We start from the raw sequence: 19,552 nt of genomic DNA, 5'->3' as shown, positions 1-19,552 counted from the left end.
GAAAAGCACACAAAAATGGATCTGAGGCTATATCTCTGCAAAGGTTTGGCGTATTGAGACCAAACTTGGTGTGTGTTATAACAAGCATGACCTGAGGCTACCTGCAGTGTTTCTGCGCTGTGCCACCTAGTGGTCAGGAGATACAAAAATGCATATTTTTGCTTATAACTTGTGAATGGTTTGGCCAAAAATCACAACCAGTCTCTTTAGACTCAGTGCACCATGCCGAGTCCAACCATATCTAATGTTCCTATGTCAGCCATTTTGGGCGTCGGCCATGTTGAATTTTGTCTTAAAATACTATATTTTACTTAACGCATTAACGTATCGTTACGAAACTCAGTGTGGTTCTTCGGCACCATGCCCTGATGGTACTCAAAAAGTTTGGGGACAGCGCCACCTTGTGGTCAAAAGTTATAATGAAATTTCTAAAAATGCTAATAACTTTTGCTAATAACTTTTTTCGAACTCGTCCTAGACGGTTCGTTTAATTTTCACGAAAATTGAACCAGATCATCTTCAGACTATGGTGGCAAAAAGTTATGGAATTCAAGTCGATTAGTCCAAGCGTTCTCGAATAACACTCTAGCGAATTCTACGAAAAGCACACAAAAATGGATCTGAGGCTATATCTCTGCAAAGGTTTGGCGTATTGAGACCAAACTTGGTGTGTGTTATAACAAGCATGACCTGAGGCTACCTGCAGTGTTTCTGCGCTGTGCCACCTAGTGGTCAGGAGATACAAAAAATGCATATTTTTGCTTATAACTTGTGAATGGTTTGGCCAAAAATCACAACCAGTCTCTTTAGACTCAGTGCACCATGCCGAGTCCAACCATATCTAATGTTCCTATGTCAGCCATTTTGGGCGTCGGCCATGTTGAATTTTGTCTTAAAATACTATATTTTACGAACGCATTAACGTATCGTTACGAAACTTGGTATGCTTCTTCGGCACCATGCCCTAATGGTACTCAAAAGGTTTGGGGACAGCGCCACCTTTTGATCAAAAGTTATAATGAAATTTCTAAAAATGCTAATAACTTTTGCTTACATTAACCTATTGTAAACAAACTGATGTTGATAGATTCCTTGGGACATGCCGAGAACATCGATACCAATTTTCCAATAATTGGATAAACTTCCTGTTCGCCATTTTGATTCATGTTGAAAACCTACTTTTTCAAACTCCTCCTAGACCGTTAATCCGATTTTCACGAAATTTGACAGGGATCATCTTCAGACCATGCTGACCAAAAGTGGTCAGTTGATTTTGTGTCGATATATTACACGGTTTTCGTTTAGCGCATCTACGAATTTGCTGGAAAGATGCCAAACTGCATCTGAGGCTGTATCTCAGCGAAACTTTGACATATTCACACCAAACTTTTTCATGTGACATTGTCACCTCACACACAACATGTCAGTTTAGTGACAGCGCCACCTATTGGTCAAGAGTAATAAACCATTCAGTAATTATTAATAATTAAATTTCCATAAATGCTAATAACTTTTGACTGCATTAGCCTATTTTAATGAAACTGGTCTCAAATTATTCCTTGGGTCATGCCAACAACATACATACCAAATATGTCATAATAAGCCGAACTTTCTTTCCGCCATTTTGATTTATGTTGAAAACATACTTTTACAAACTCCTCCTAAACCGTTAGTCCGATTTTCACCAAATTTGAATCATATCATCTTCAGACCATGCTGACCAAAAGCTATGGATTTCGTGTCGATAGACAAAACCGTTTTCGCATACCACAGCAACGAATTTGAGGCATGATGCCAAAATGACAGTTGAGACTGTATCTCTGCTATGCTTTGGCCTATTGACACCAAATTTTGTTTGTGCCATTGTCACCTCACACAGAACACACCACATCGATTTTATAATGGTGCCACTCGTTGGTCAAAAGTGAAAAGTCATTCAGTCGGATTACTAGTTGTTTTAAATTATTTTTCAAGCATTTGGACTACAATAATCTTAAAATGCCTTCAATTAATCATTGTTGAAGTTGGTCTGATTCTCCGTGCTATGCTTAGCTCCTCATGTTGCCGCTGATGTGCTTGGCCCCGTCATTGCTGCTTGCAGCTGTATTTCTTCTTCTTCTTCTTCTTCTTCTTCTTCTTCTTCCGCCGCAAAGTCAATGGCAGCCCATAGAACCGCTTGTGGGAAAGTTGTGAAATTTGGCACGCTGATAAAGGACAGTCTGCGATTTTGCCATAGCAAATTTGGAGTGTCTAAGTCAATTTCTCTAGCGCCACCAACTGTCCAAAGTTGCACTCATGTTTATGTTAATAAGTTTTGAACCGTAAGCCACAAAATTACAATAATTTTTTCTCTGAATCCTTGGTTCATGCCGAGTCGAATGAAGTCCAAAATTCAAAAATCGTAAGGTTTAGTTTTTTTACTATTTTTAATTGTTTGTAAAACCTACTTTTTCGAACTTGTCCTAGACGGTTCGTCCAATTTTCACCAAAATTGAACCAGATCATCTTCAGACTATGGTGGCAAAAAGTTATGGTATTCAAGCCGATTAGTCCAAGCGTTATCGAATAACACACTAGCGAATTCAACGAAAAGCACGCAAAAATGGATCTGAGGCTATATCTCAGCAACGGTTTGGCGTATTGAGATGAAACTTGGTGTGTGTTATAACAAGCATGGCCTGAGGCTACCTGCAGTGTTTCGGCACTGTGCCACCTGGTGGTCAGGAGATACGAAAAATGCATATTTTTGCTTATAACTTGTGAATGGTTTGGCCAAAAATCACAAAACTGGTCTCTTTAGATTCGGTGCATCATGCCGAGTCAAACCATATCTAATGTTCCTATGTCAGCCATTTTGGGCGTGGGCCATGTTGAATTTTGTTGTAAAATGCTATATTTTACGAACGCATTGACGTATCGTTACAAAACTCGGTATGCTTCTTCGGCACCATGCCCTGATGGTACTTAAAAAGTTTGGGGGCAGTGCCACCTTGTGGTCAAAAGTTATAATAATTTATAAAAATGCTAATAACGTTTGCTTACATTAGCCTATTGTAATCAAACTGATGTTGATAGATTCCTTGGTTCATGCCGAGAACATCGATACCAATACTGCCATAATTGTCTGAACTTCCTGTCCGCCATTTTGATTCATGTTGAAAACCTACTTTTTCGAACTCCTCCTAGACCGTTAGTCCGATTTTCACCAAATTTGACTCGGATCATCTTCAGACCATGCTGGTAAAAAGTTGTGGATTTTGTGTCGATATATGAAACGGTCTTTGTTTAGCGCATCAACGAATTTCCTGGAAAGATGCCAAACTGCACCTGAGGCTGTATCTCAGCAAAACTTTGACATATTCACATCAAACTTTTGTATGTGACATTGTCACCTCACACTGATCACAACACGTCAGTTTAGTGACGGCGTCACCTATTGGTCAAGAGTAATAAACCATTCATTAATTATTAACCCTTTAACGCGTACGATCACACCGGTGTGATCAGTCTTGGCTGTTCCCTGGAGCGTACGATCACACCAGTGTGATTAGAACGTTCAGTGCTTCACGTCATCAACTGCTGAATTCAAATCTGCTTTCTGGTGCGGAGCCAGATCAGACGCGCGAGCGCTTGTCATATTATCACTTATTCAGTGTTTTCAACCATATATTGCTTATTTTAGATTTCAGACATTTAAATACACATAAGTACTAGCAAAACCATGCATTTATAGTTTGTAAAATGTGCACTGATGTCTATGGAAGCAGCAATAATGATCCTTACAAATATAATCTGACGACATGTTTTATTGATATCATATACAGATTGTGTAGATAACTTTAAAGTTTACTCTGCTCTTCTCCCAGTTTACTGGAGACTTACTTTAACGTGTTTCGGGAGGAGAGGATGAATTTACGTGTTGTAAATCCCACAGCTCGGATTCAGCACGAGCAAACATGGCAGCGCCCATCACCCGGTATAGATCAACTAACACGGTCATTATAAAAGTGTTTAAACAACCAAATACATTTACTTGCACATATTTCAGAATCGGAATATCAGATATTTCATAATATAGCGAGGATGTTTGTGAATATTAATATTAAAAAAAGGAAAAACGAAATAAAAGCAATACATGTGTCATACAGCGCTATTAGGGCTGCGGTGTGTCACATGACAAGCATGACGCATCGCCATGGAAACAATAAGGCTATAAGTTCTAAAATAACGGTCGCCTAAAAAAACTCACGCCGGGGGCTCAGCTAGAATATTTTAAACTCACGTGCGAAAGGGTTAATAATGACATTTCCAAAAATGCTAATAACTTTTTTGACTGCATTAGCCTATTGTAAAGAAACTGGTCTCAAATTATTCCTTGGGTCATGCTGACAACATAAATACCAATTATGTCATAATAAGCCAAACTTTCTTTCCGCCATTTTGATTTGTTGAAAACCTACTTTTTAGAACTCCTCCTAAACCGTTTGTCCGATTTTCACCAAAATCGAATCATATCATCTTCAGACCATGCTGACTGAAAGTTATGGATTTCGTGTCGATAGACAAAACCGTTTTCGCATACCACAGCAACGAATTTGAGGCATGATGCCAAAATGACACTTGAGGCTGTATCTCTGCAATGCTTTGGCATATTGACACCAAACTTTGTGTGTGACATTGTTACCTCACACAGAACACATTACTTAGATTTGATAACAGCGCCACCAATTGGTCAAACAAGAAGCCTATAAATCATATTACTAGAGGTTGTATTCATGATTTTTCAGCCATTTTGACTAAAATCATCCTAAAATGGCTTCAATTACTCATTTCTGCTGTTGGTCTGATGCTTGCTTCTGTAGTGCTTGGCACCGTCATTGCTGCTTGCAGCTATATTATTTTATAATCATTGTTCAGCAGTGTGATTGGACACCAGTTATCTATGAGGAGGTGATCTTTTTTCGATTTTGGAATAAGAGTAATTAGGCCTTGGCATAATGTTGCTGGAAGTACTGTCTTCTCTATACTTTCTTGATAAACTTTTAATAAAAAAGGAGCTATAACGTGACTAAACAGCTTCTGTTCAAATTCTGAACTAAGTCCATCTGTTCCGGGAGATTTGTTGGCTTTTAAAGAGTTAATAGCTTCCTCAATTTCTTTTAGTGTGATAGATGCATCACAAAAATGCTGATCTGAAATACTCAATTGCTTTATGTTAGATAACGTCTGAAAAAAATCATTCATATGTTTTGGGGATAATTTTGAAGTATATAAATCGCCGTACAATTTGCCACAGAACTTTGCAATATTTCTTTGATCATCAGTAATATTGCCATCAACCATAAGTTTTTTTTTTTTTTAATTTGGTTATTTTTAGCTTGTTCTCTTTCCAGTCTGAAAAAATAAGCAGAATTTTGTTCACCCTCCTCAATCCATTTCCTACGTGATCTAATAAATGCTTTGTTTATATAAATGATCCAATTTGTGTTGTAAATCTGCCAACTCTGCTTTTTCACACTCGAGTAAACTATCTACACTTTTAGATAAGAGATTTGTGATTCTACATATAACAATATTTTCATCTATTTTTTATTTTTTTTTGCCAAATCACTACAGAAGTTTCTAATATATTTACCAATTTCGTACTTGGTAAATTCCCAATAACTACTGTACCTATTCTCCTCTCTCGCTTTATTACAATTGTTTTGAATTATTTTAATAATTTTGCCTTACACCTCATCATAAAAGAGAACTGAATTGATAACTTTCCAGTAAGAGGAAAACCCACTCGTATTAACGGAAGCTAGAAAGTGAGTGAAAATAAAAATACTCTTGTGATCAGTTAATGGTGATGGCAAAATCTTGGTAGATGTGTTGCATAATTCCTTAGAAATCAGCCAAAAATCAATTCGAGACTGAGAAGAGAAAGAGTTGTTGCACCATGTGAACTTCTTTTCAAAAGGATGTGACTCCCTCCAACTATCTATTAAAGAAAATCGTTGCATGAACATTTTTATATATAGGCAAGAATTATCCAGTGGTTTTGGGGGCCACCTATCAATACTGCTGTCTAAAGCCACATTAAAGTCTCCACCAAAAATAAGCATGGCATTTGGATATTTAGTCAATAGATTTAACACTTGTTCCTCTAGACGGCTAATAAAAGCTTCATTTTCTTTTGGCTGGTTATAACCATAAACAAACAAGAATACATGTCAAATTTGAAATTTCAACAACAAGGCAGATAAAATGGCCACTTAAATCACTTTTATGGAGCAAAATCTTCCCTTTAAACTTGTTTTTTAATATGCATACACCTGCTGAGTGTGTCGTGCCATGAGACATCCATAAGTCCAGGCCCCACTGTGACCTCCAGAAATTTAAGTCCTCTACAGATGAGTGACTTTCTTGCAGGAAACAAAAATCACTATTGAATTGTTTGAGATATAAAAAGATAGCTTTTCGTTTGGTAAGATTTCTCAGCCCTCTAGCATTTAAAGAAACAATGGATAAAGACATAAAATAGGAAACAAACAACAAAGGAAAACACTAAATAGACTTAAGTGAGCAAAATAGAAGTCTAAATAGAACTTTAACCAGTCAAAAATGAGCCTAAGAATGAGAACCACAACTCTGATAACAGGAAAAAGAACTGAAATGCAGTATGAAAAGCATATTGCATTCTACTTGAAACAAAATTTGATAAACTATTAAAAGTAAAATACCAGATAATTTAGGCCAACAAGAAACATGTTCTACAAAACCCAAAGGGGTTTAACTGAGGCATAGAACGTTTCAATATTTTCTCAACAAACTGAATCAAATTGTAGGATAAAACTCTTTGAACCATATGAAAACGCGTCTCATTAAATGTCTTGCATAGTAAACGTGTAGACCCACCAGAAATGTCTTAAGTGTCTTAAGAAGAACCGCAGGTGATAAAGTCGACACCAACCAGTTCTGAAGATGGAACCGATAAACAAGTCAGTAGCCCCGTGACCCGTGGGATTCCCGAAAAAATGTCAGCCTCTGCCAGGAAGTAATTGAGCATTAGGTCAATTCAGCAATATTTGCCAACCGTTTACGAAAAAAAAAAAAAAAGAGTTAAACGACAGACATTAATTTTCAGGAATGCAAACTACTACTGACCTTTTCAGATTTCTCCGATTTTTTTAACATAGCAGTTTTTAGCATGAGATAAGAGTTAATGTATATATCCCTATATAGGCTTTCTTCCGTGATTTCAGGTGTCTAAGAAAATGTTTAAAAATCTATAAAAAATTATTCTCAATCTTACTGTAGAACATTGTAAATATGAAGACATTTGCTTTCGAGTGCTGTGCATAGGAAACTGATTTATATTATAGGCCTAATAAAAAATATAATTTGCTTATTAATTCACATGCATTAGCCTACATACTGGTGGTTAAAAGTTTGAAATAATTAAGGCTTTTTATTTATTTATTTATTTGACAGAATTAATATATTTGATCAAAAATACAGTTAACAGTTTTAAAAAATATATATATATATAAATTTATTTTGTTGTTTATCAAGGTTTATATCACTCTTTATGTCATTTTATTTAAAATAGTTATTATATACTGTGTATGATTTATTCATATTCTGACATATTCTGATGTCAGTTTGGGGAGGAGAGTGATGTGATTGGTCGAAGGGGGCGGGAGGGGAGGGGAAAAAGGAGAAGGGAAGAAGATGATGGTAGACCGAGATTAATGATGACATGGAGCTTGGGTGATGGATCTGATTGTGAGCAAACAATTAATAAAGTAAGACATACGAGAACTGAAGTTGATAAAGAGGTGGAAGATAGAGAAATCAAAGTACCGTAATAATTACTTTTGCTAAGCAGTCAGAACAACAACGTCATCCTGTTAAATGATCAAAAGTAATCGAGAAAGAGATCGGAATAGTGAAAGCTGTATATTGTCTTAACAATGAAGGAAGGAAGGAACTGCTGCTTTGGATATGACTCATAAAAAACATATCGCAGAAATGGAAAAGGTACCAGACATCATGTGTATTCAGGAGACATGGTTAAATAGCTCCTTGGATTTTAAGATCAATGGATATGTAGTAGAGAGGAAAGATAGAGCAACTGGAAGAGGTGGAGGGTGTGCAACTTTTACTAAAGAAGGTATAGCATATAAGATAATATACAAAAGTAATCATGTAGAATATGTAAGTATAGAAGTAATGGGAATGCATGAAGAATTAAACATTTTTATAACCCATGCAAAGAAATAAGTAATAGTATTTTAGAAGAAGTGATGGGTGATACACAGGGTAAAATTATTATATGTGGGGATTTTAATGCACATATTGGTTTATGGGGTAGTATAAATACAGACAATAATGGGATAATTATAGAAGAATTTATAGAAGAACACTCGCTTGTATGCTTGAATGATGGGAAACCAACAAGAATGGATATAATAAAAGGTGGCATGTCATGTTTAGATCTCACAATAACATCAGCAGCTTTAGCTGGTAAGTGTACTTGGAGTAGACATGAAGATAATTTGGGTAGTGATCACTGGCCTGTAGTATGAGATTCAGAATGTAGTTGGAAAGCAAAACTTTAATCAGTGTGCAAGATGGGGATTTAAGCAGGCAAAATGGAAGGAATTCTAGATTGAGAGTCAAATCAGGCTCCTCCTATCGAAGCATCGAATCGTCGACTATTCGGGGTCACCCCTAATAGTTACTAAAGGTAGTGTTTATTAAAAAAATCATACAAAAAAGGAAAATGAAACTATAAATCTTACTTTAAACGGTAAAAAACAATTATGGATTCATTTTGAAGTGATATCTTCCCCTTGAACAACAGAATGACCATTTATACCTACATGTGTCTGTTCACTGTGTTTTGGTCACACAGTATCTTATTGTAATGTAAAGATAGTTCTAGAAGAGCAACATACATTCATTTTTTGAACTTGTTTTAAATGTGAGTGTAACAATTCACTCTATTTCTTGATGCATTGCCGATTCATAAGAATAGATTTTGAAGTTTAATCTTTTTTTGTTGGCCAATAATTAGTTTAAAATGCCGTACAATCATCTGATTGTGTCATTTTCATGTTGTGGTAATTGAATAATTGATGCTTGTTTTATGCCTGTCTGTGTAGAAATTCTTAAAAGAGTTGAAAAGTTGTTGAAAAGTAAAACCAAGAAGGATCAATCCATCCTCAACCTCCAGATGGTGCTAATTCAAAATATGCAAATTATTCAGTTTCAAAGACAAAATTAGACTAAACAACTGTTTAAGATTCTTTAAAGTTCAAATGGACCATCATACAATGAATTGTGCTTTGGGATTGGTGTTTAAATGTGACTTTGTGACAATTTTATTTTTTTACATTATTTAGGTAGATAATGCTGCTGCCTTTAGCACTTTCATCTAACTGTTCTTCTAAAAATTATTTCATTCATAAAGTTAATAGAAATTCACTTATAAAAAATAATATCTTTTATGCATTGAAAACAATAGGCTAAATACTGAAGATTGAAAATTGTCATTACCAAATTTTGCAAAGCATGTAACATTTCATACAAAGATTCAAAATAATATAAAAACGCAAAGCAGTGATGCATTAATAGCAGTATGAGAAACTCCCAACAGCTCCAGTAACTGAAATATGATTTGATGAACAGAGGCAGTGGGTGTGGTCATGAGTAATATGGTCCCTCCCCCACATCATCATAGTCTGTTTTAAAAAACAAAAGCAAATTCATAGTTTTCATTATTATAATTACATCATTATTTCGTTTTAAATGGGGTTTATATGAACATAACAAATAAAAATAGATACATTAATATGTAACAATAACCTACCCAACATGTTTCTCTCATCTTCACTGCTGTTCTTCACATCATCATACTCTTCCTGATCTCCCTCTGATACACGAGTGAAATAAAACCTCACATAATGTGAAACACAGCTTGTGTCATTGATATCTTTCTCTTCATGACTGTCTGAGACTATTAGATTACACCTGATAAACATATGATGATTCATCAATGGTAGAATTGTATGATCAATGTTTTATAGAAAAAAGTAGCAAATGATAAAAAGCAGTTCTGTGTGATTCACCTGTTACACCTTCAAAGTTCTGTCCATTAATGATGACATCTTCATAATCATCTGCTGTGTCCACTACATATATATGAACATATAAACATCATCTCATCATCAAATCAATACTACTGAGCATCACTTTAAAGGTATTATGTTAAGCATACACAATAATAATAATAATAATAATAATGGAGAAAAACAGAATGACACCTGTCTCACGATCTGCTTTCAGTCCATCAGTGATGACATCATCAAAGTATCTCGGTGTGATTTCCTTCAGCGTCTCTTCTGCATCAAAATGTGGTATATTTTTGGAAACAAAATGTAAAATATGCTGTTGCATAATGCTAAAATATTCAGGTTTTTTTAAAATAATCTAGTAATGAATCATGTGATCAGTTACATCGTCATAATATTCAATCTTGAACTCTTTTTCTAATAAAATAAAATGTTTCGGATTGTGAACAGTTGAGTCATTGGTCACATACAGTTATATTTTATTGTCTATGTGTGGTTTTATTAGTGTGATGAAATGTATTGTGTTTATTTCTTTAACTTTGTACATCAACTGATCTACATATATATACATCATCTCTCTAACCTGAGAGCAGCTCATCAGCATTTTCATACCCAGAATGCAGTTCTTCAGAGATGAGACTCCCTGTTAAAGGAGAGCAGAACAATCAGAAACATGTTCATCATTACAAACAGACTGAATCCTCATTTCCTTTGGATTGTAAAGTATTGTGTTAGTGATGACACAACAAAGATGTCAATTACTCAGACTTTAAAAGCATTAGACGGTGAAATCCAATGTTATTTATTTATTGTTTGTTTGTTAGGGCTATTAGCAAACACACATATATCCTCACATCAACCCATTCCTCACTGCCTTCCAGAAAGGCATAAAGAGAGACCATGACCCTCTAAAAATACACACAGGAAGAGACACACACACACATTTGTTTTTGTGAATTGTGGGGACATTCCGTAGGCGTAATGGTTTTTATACTGTACAAACTGTATTTTCTATCGCCCTACACCAACTCTACACCTAACCCTACCCCTTACAGGAAACTTTGTGCATTTTTACTTTCTCAAATAAACTCATTCTGTATGATTTGTAAGCCTTTTGAAATATGGGGACATGGAGAAATGTCCTCATAAGTCACCTGCTCCTTGTAATACCTATGTCATACCCATGTCATTATACAAATTGTGTCCTCATATGTCACAAAAATGCACACACACACACACATGCAGCTCTGTGGTTTTCTGTCAGGAATTCTGTGGTTTGAAGCAGGAGGTTTAACAGGACTAATAATAGATGAACATCAACTGTCTGACAGACTCTTATTAATGGTATTAAATGAGATTGATGGCTCATGTCTCACCCCTCTGAGTGAAGTGATTGTGTCTGTGCTGAATCTCCTCATAAACGGCCTCAGTCGCCGTCCTGTGTCTCCTCTTAGAGAGAGCTGTGAGTGTAGACAGACAAACCTGCTGTCAGTTCACAACACATGACTGATCACACACTGAATAAGACACAATATGACAGTCTCTGGATCTCTCCTACCTCTCCTCATCACTCTGTTCTGCTGAATCAGTATAAGCAGTGGCACTAAGAGCAGTAAGAGCACAACTCCCAGTACAATCACAAGCACTGGAGGGACGGAGAGAGACACTGCTGGAGGAGTTTGTGGAGGAGAGACTGATGTTGAGCGCACTGGAGGAGAAACTGGAGGAGAAGCTGATGTTGTTGTGGCAGGAGTAGTGGACACTGACAAATCTGTTGAAACAAATGCATTAAAAATCATAATTATCTTAAATATATTATTAGCTCTAAAATGATTAAATGAATATAGTTTCTCAGTGTTTGCTGTGACCTGCACAGGTGAGTCCAGCGTGCTCTTTGTGGGAGCAGTCAGTGTGGTTTTTCAGGGAGAGAGGACAGTCCCACAGGTGAATCTCATTCCCTCTGCACTCGACTCTGTTCAGCCACACAACACCTTCACCAGCACCAAAGACTGAATTCCCATCAGCCCTCAGTGCTGCTCCACAACCCAGCTGCCTGCAGACCACCTGAGCATCGCTGATGTCCCACTGATCATCACAGACTGAGCCCCACACAGCGTTATGATACACCTCCAGCCTCCCAGAGCACCGGCCCTCCCCTCCACTCAGTCTGAGAGGAACATGATCTGAAACACACACATCAATCAGCACTGAGCAACTTCAGCACAACATTTACATCAAAGTTGTGATAATAATAATAAACTTACTTGAACACTGCCTCTGATGAGGAGACGGTGAGGCAGAACATGTCAGAAGACTCTGAGGAGACTCACGTGTCTGATCCTCTGAGATTAAAACATGTTAAAATTTCATTTACCACTGAATAGAACAAAATAACTAAAAGACAAAAATAATCATATTTAAAAAAACAAAGCATGACAATTTCAAACCATCTTAAATGAGTTAAATATCATCTCACTTGAGCAGGTGATATTGGCGACTTCATTATCACAGTCGTTCTGTCCCCAGGGTGAAGATGGACACTGCCATAAAGTGGAGTCATGTGGTCGACATTTAAGTTTATCAAGCCAATTATGAGTCTTCAGTCCCTCTGAATAAATGGGTTCACTGCCAGATCTTCCACAGTTCAGCTCTTGACAGATCAGACTCGCTGTGTCTCTGTCCATATTGTTGTAACATAAATTACCCCAGGATCCATTGTAGAAAACCTCCACATTCCCTTCACAGCCCTCAGTTAACCTGATCTCTTTAAACTCTAGATGGAAAAGGATGAGAATCAACTCTCACAGAATGACAGCATTTTTAATTAGGGATGGGAATTATACAGAATTTTATGATTCTGATTAATTTTTATATTAAAAAAACAACACGAACAAACAAATAAAAATACTTAATTCATTAATATATATATAAAATACTATTATTGACCAAATGTAAAATGCATATCTTTAGCTGCACTTTATCACATGAAAATCCAGTCTGTAACTACACTGATTTAATTCTCAAAGTTAGCTGTAAGCTGTATGTCTGTGATTCACAAAAAATAACTGATTAGAGATTAGTTTGGGAATCGGGCTACATTGGTCACACTGTGTGTTTTGTGCTGTAGGGTCAGTAGTGTTATGTTGCGGTGTGTAAACGTGAGTACGTTTGAAAACTTTAAAAGTTTAAATAAAACTATTTACATTATTGTTTACCTGAGCACACGACTCCTACATCCTCCTTGTGTTGACAGTCATGTTTTCCCCAGCCTGGAGAAGAGCAGCTCCACAGGGACGTCTCATTCCCCTCACACTCCACCTCATCCAGCCATATGGGTCCAGAACCAGGACCAAACCAGGCTGGTACCTGCTGGTTACTGAGGGCCACTCCACACTGCAGCTGTCTGCACACCACATGGGCATCTTTAATATCCCAGGAGTCATCACACACTGTCCCCCATGAGCTGCTGTGAAAAACCTCCAGCCTCCCTGCACAGTCTCCCCCAGAACCCACCAGCCTGATGGACCCCGACCTGATATTCAGAGAAAGAAAAACATTGATTTTACATGCACATTTTTGATAACACTAAAGATAACTAAAGAATCTGCCCAGATGTTGATTTTCTCACCAAAGTTCTTTATTGACAGCTGTTGTGTGGAGCTGCAGTTGAGAGTTTGTGAAGAGCTGCAGTTCCTCAGATGAGCTTCACTCTCTGGAGAAAGTATTTATTTGTCATTCAATATTTATCTAAAATACACTACATTTGTTAAAATGTGTAGTTTTAATCTGAAACCATGACTTCAGTGTGGTGTGAATGTGCTCACCAGAGCAGATGACTCCAACATCTCGTCTGTGAGAACATTCAGCTCGACTCCATGAAGAGATGGAACATTCTGAGAGTTTTGTTTCATTCCCGTCACAATCAAACACATCAGCCCAGATTTCTTCACTTCCCTCTCCAAACCAGTCTGATCCCACAACAGACACAGCAATCCCACAATTCAGCTGTCTACAGAGGACATTGGCAGCTCTCACATCCCAGCATGCATCACACACTGTGCCATTGAGGAACTGAAGCTCCACTCTTCCAGAACAAGAGTCTGAACCGTTTACCAGCCTGAGATCAGTGTAACCTGGACAAACAACTGACAGCTCTTTTAAACAGTACGAAACTAGTGTCAAGATAATTGAGCAATACAACAGCAGTGTATTACACAGGTATGTAATTTATCTAAAGAGATGCCAAATGTTAATACTCAACCAGAACAGATCACTCCCACATCATTGTCATGGGAACAGCTGTGTATTTGTGAAGCTGATCGTGGACAAACGTGTTTCTGAGATTCATTTCCTCTGCACTGAATCTCCTCTGACCAAACACGGCCTTTCCCTTTGCCAAAAGCAGCTGCTCCCAGCACCTGTACAGGAGCCCCACAGTCCAGCTCTCTACACACAACCTCTGCATCCTGCTGGTCAAAGACAGCGTCACACACTGAACCCCATCCTTCTGTACGAAACATCTCCACTCTACCAGAGCACAGGTGAGACCCGTCCACAAGTCGAAGTCTTTGCTCTGAGTCTGAATTATAAAGACAGATAATTAAACCTCTCTACTCACCTGGAACACTAGAGAAAACTGGCATTAAACTTTGACATTTTTATTTCATTAATTCACTTAATCTGCACTAATTTTATATGTTTGGTTCACTTAGTTTTGTCGTGGCCACGAGTTTAATTCGCAAAACAAACCTGCGTGACCATAGAAACCTGGGATTATCAGAGATGGATTTATTAATATTTTATTTTGAATTAAGAAATTATTATATTAAGTAGACATTATTACATTATTGAATTATTATATTATATTAACCATAGGCCTAGGCTACCGGACTGTAGCCTATGCGCGCGATGTATACAGCATTCGAATGATGTTCATCATGAATAAATGCTACGAACTTTTCTATCCATCCCACAGTCTTGTAATTCCATTAACTGATCGTCTTTTCCCCGTAATATTTGTATATTATTATTATTATTATTATTATATTCGTTGTTATGTATTTGATTTATTTTCCCTTCATTTCGATCTATTTAACCTACGTTCTGAACAGTTTTGTAAATAATAGCCTACTGTAAATGCCCAACATACCAATAATGCTTTGATTATGCTATATGACGTACGGAATTTGTAACGGAAGTGTAGTTTAAAGGTTGAATTTAACATACCGGTATATTTCATTTTATTCTGGCTATTTAATAGACTATAATTATACATTTTCGTTGATGAATGAATCATTCAAATACAATCATAAAGTCAAAATTTTATTGGTATAATTGTCAGGCGTAGTATTTGCAAAATATATGGTAGCATAATAATACTAGCATAATTATACAGAACGTTAATTAGGTAAAGCGATACACAAATTACAAGGGGAAATATAAGCATATATAACAAAAAATATAAAAATTAACCAGTTAATGTAATAATATTACAATATTATTATTTTGCAGTTTAATAATAATAATAAAATCTTAAATAAAAAGACACGATCAGTTAATGGATTTACAAGACTGTGGGATGGAAAAAAATGTTTTATCCATTTCTTATAATCCCAGGTTGCTATGGTCACGCAGGGTTGTTTACACATTAAACTTGTAAACATAAGGATGTCGTTAATCTCGACATGATCTCGTGAACCGAACATGTCCCCTCCCGGCCACCGTAGATATGTAATTTTATCTTCCACCCGTAATTTTGTAATCTTCATTTAATAAACAGCGTAAATAAGATGATCATAAATAAGAGAGACTGTCTGAGCATACAAAAGACACAAAATATTTAATTATGATTCTCTTCATCATAGTTTATTGCAAAATAATAAGGAATCAATATATTATGAACAAAACAATTAAACAGACGGCCTGTTTCATAATATTGATAGTGATGTTTGTAAACACCAGCATAAATTATTGCTCGAGTGAGAATTATGAAAGAGAGATGAAATAACAGGCTGAGGTTTGGAGCAGCTTACCTGAACAGACGACACCAGCATCTTGATTATGTTTACAGTACCGTATATACCAGCTGTCTGAACTGCAGTCTTTCAGTGCAGTCTCTGATCCACTACATTTTACAGCAGCAATTGAAATTGGTCCTGATCCTTCTCCAAAGTGAGCTTCATGTGTTGCTTTTACAGCCGTCCCACAGTCCAGCTCTCTACACACCACTGCAGCATCAGCAATATCCCACCAAACATGACACACTGTTCCCCAACGACCATCATTATAAACCTCCACTCGACCAGCACAGGGATTACTGCCATTCACCAACCTCACGCTCACACTGTCTACACATGAGAGAGAGAGACAATTAGTGAACATACCAAACATAGTATGCAGTAAAGTGTAACATTATATGTAAATTATTTCAGCTCATTTTAAATAGATTAACTTTGACCCTGAGTATGTACCTACCAGAGGTGATGAGTTTTACCATATAACACAGAAACATCAGCATCAGACAGTTCTCCATCTTCTCCTTCAGCCCGACACTATTTCATCAACTGAGAGCACAGCACAAGTTTCTCATCTGCTCCTCAAACACACTGAAGAAACTGGCTCCTGTCGGCCCCCTAAAGAGAGAGAGAGAGACTCACAGCTGCCAATGACACTCACTGTTACCTTATTAGACACAACAGAGGAAATCATCAAACACAATCAGTGACAAATCAGAAAGCAGCATTTTGATTTTCTCCATATATATCAATAAAGTGTCAGCGCTGATGAGCGGGACTCCTCCTCCAGCGTGAAGACACACTTCACTGAGGACAGACTCGTGTCAGTCATAAGTCAGTGTGGAGATAAAGTCACACTAAACTTAAAGCAGATTGATACAGAAACACTGCAGCTTATATTCAGCATCAAACCTGAGCCTGAACACAGCAGATACAAGCTCTGATGACTGATTTTTGTAAGTCTGAACACTTCAAACTCTTACACAAACTTACTAGCACCAATTTCTCGACTAATTTTAATGAATTAATGGATTTTACTAATTTGTTCTTTTATTCTAACCAAGGAAACAATAAAAATATGATTACACCATAGTATAAACTATATTGTTGCTAAAGCTATTTTGATGAGTTTTTATTAAATTAAATATTTTCTACTTTCATTAGATATAACTTTGAGAATAAAATAACAGCAGTAATCATGTGCGTGTAATACTGCGGTGCTGCATTTGTCCAGCAGATGGAAGCAAAACACTTGTTATTGTAAAGAGGAGCAGACGAGGGTCTTGTCACTGTGTTGCTGCATCAGGAACTTCTCACTAGTGAAAGTATTACAGGACAGCCTCTGTTAAATGGAATGCCAAAGTTGCCAAAATAGTAAATAAATGAGTATATAAATATACAAAGAAAATAAATAAATAAATAAAATGTGAAAAAAATAAATGAGAATTTACTTATATTTCATTATTTATGTTTAATTGTATTTATTTATTAATTTATTTATTTATATATGCATTTATTCATTCCCATATTTATGTATTATTTATATATGTATTTGTCACATTTTAATAAATGTGAAAATATATAAATGTTGACAAATACATATATAAATAAAAGTGAAAATAAATAAGCATATAAATAAATAAATGAAAAAAAAATTATGTGGAAAAAATGCAATTATACATATTTAAGGAAATACTTTAATAGCAAGGAAGTAAGGAGTTAATATAATAGCAATACTTAACATTTGTTGTTTTACATTTCTTTGTAGATGTATTTATTTATTTGATTAGTTTCCATGTCACCATATTCTAATTTGTTGAGATAGTGAATTGGTGTTTGTTAAATGTGAGCCAAAATCATCACAATTAAAAGAACCAAAGACTTAAACTACTTCAGTCTGTGTGTATTGAATTCATGTAATACACAAGTTTCACAATTTGAGTTGAATTACTGAAATAAACAAACTTTTCCACGGCATTCTAATTTATTGAGATGCACCTGTATGTTTCTCACCATATTTATTCAAAGTACGTCAGCACTGATCAACAGGACTCCTCCTCCTCCTCATAGCAGCACTTAACTGGGGAGAAACATGCAAGACAGAGGGGTGACAAAGTCAAACATACAGGAAACTGATTTCAGGGACAGGAAACATTCCAGGTTATTTACAGCATCAAAGCTCAGCACCTGACTGCAGATATACAAATACAAACTGCTTCATGCTTCTCGCTTTGAGTTCATGTTCACAAATATTTGTTGGATGCAAACATAAATGAAATGAACGGTTTTAAAGATTTGTTTTAATTATTATTTATTCAGAAGTTTATTTTAGCAATGCTTGTCAAGTACACCATAGTACATATATTAATACATAGCAGTATATTAGTAGTATATTACCTTAAAAAATAAAAAGACAATAAAGTATACATATGACCATACACAGTTCATCATAGGACAAGTTTTCAGCTGTACTTGTATGTGTTTAATGTTTAATATCGATCTACTCCTGCAGGTGTCAGTAAAAAACGAGATGACAAACTTGATGCCGATCCAGTAAGAGCTTCGTCAGACTCATTTAACTGGAACACGAGCCCCAAATAAAATACTCTTGTCTGTGCCAGAACAATTTTACTCATAAATATTTGACTGCAGTATACTGACCAGAGAAACATTTATCCTGACAATACTTCAGGAATTAAGTCTTGTTTTCAGTTTGCTGTTTAGAATCAGAACAATTCCCGAATTAATCTGAGTCGGTTCTTTAGACTGCATTGTTCAATGAATCGCTAAACTGAATCACTGGAGCTCACTGAGCAAAACTGTAACGAGATATTAACATCGGAATAACAAAATGAGCGGATACTTACCTTCAGTCACCGGAACAAAACCTGCAACATCGGAATGAAGAAGCTCTTATAATGGACATTTTCCATTCAAAATAAGTAGCAGGACATTTACCATGGTTTCATTTATTTTTAATTTTTTTACTGAATGCTTGAAAAAACAAAAAACAAATAACAATTGTCATCATTGTCAAATCATAACAATACAACAACAGTCCAGGGCTGCGTTTCTCGATAACGATTGATCTTAGCGCTTAAGAGCGTTTTCTACGAGTCATTTTACGAACGTTCGTTATTGTTCCACGTGCGTTTCCCAAAAATGCACTTAACACAATCGCACGTAACCGTGCTTTAAGTGCTACTTAGGAGTCGCTATCCGTTGGTAAAGTGCTGAAATGTCAATTTATAGAATGGCTTATATTTGTAGTAGCTACACGCTCGTTTATTGAAATGTTAACCTAATGCTGCGTTCCAGACAGCTCAGATAATATAATATAATATAATTTACATTTAGTCATTTAGCAGGCGCTTTTATCCAAAACGACTTACAAATGAGGACAATAGAAGCAATCAA

At 36.2% G+C, this 19,552-nt stretch overlaps 1 protein-coding gene, 1 long non-coding RNA gene and 1 pseudogene across 3 annotated transcripts; all 3 read right to left on the bottom strand.

Annotated features, from left to right (window-relative positions):
• The window catches only part of LOC131538537 (uncharacterized), a 128,449-nt pseudogene that overhangs the window by 96,834 nt on the left and 12,063 nt on the right, over positions 1-19,552 (bottom strand).
• On the bottom strand, positions 8,474-11,721 carry LOC131539580 (uncharacterized). Of its 2 annotated transcripts, none has more exons than XR_009270918.1 (6): positions 11,498-11,721; positions 10,705-10,764; positions 10,314-10,391; positions 10,119-10,181; positions 9,860-10,020; positions 8,474-9,731 (listed from the first exon to the last, which is right to left on the bottom strand). It is a non-coding gene; the product is annotated as an uncharacterized LOC131539580 (long non-coding RNA). The 2 variants fall into 2 exon arrangements; XR_009270919.1 differs by having other exon boundaries at positions 9,860-9,922.
• On the bottom strand, positions 14,121-19,112 carry LOC131539570 (putative DMBT1-like protein). Its single transcript, XM_058774206.1, has 5 exons — positions 19,003-19,112; positions 18,149-18,215; positions 16,596-16,753; positions 16,154-16,468; positions 14,121-14,700 (listed from the first exon to the last, which is right to left on the bottom strand). Exons 3-5 carry the CDS (start codon positions 16,651-16,653, stop codon positions 14,378-14,380), a joined length of 696 nt encoding a protein of 231 aa, XP_058630189.1. The 5' UTR covers positions 16,654-16,753; positions 18,149-18,215; positions 19,003-19,112; the 3' UTR covers positions 14,121-14,377.

The sequence above is a fragment of the Onychostoma macrolepis genome, chromosome 04 (assembly GCF_012432095.1).
Source record: "Onychostoma macrolepis isolate SWU-2019 chromosome 04, ASM1243209v1, whole genome shotgun sequence".
NCBI lineage: Eukaryota > Metazoa > Chordata > Actinopteri > Cypriniformes > Cyprinidae > Onychostoma > Onychostoma macrolepis.
The sequence above is the reverse complement of the archived record's forward strand: the minus strand, read 5'-3'. Positions and strand labels throughout refer to the sequence as shown.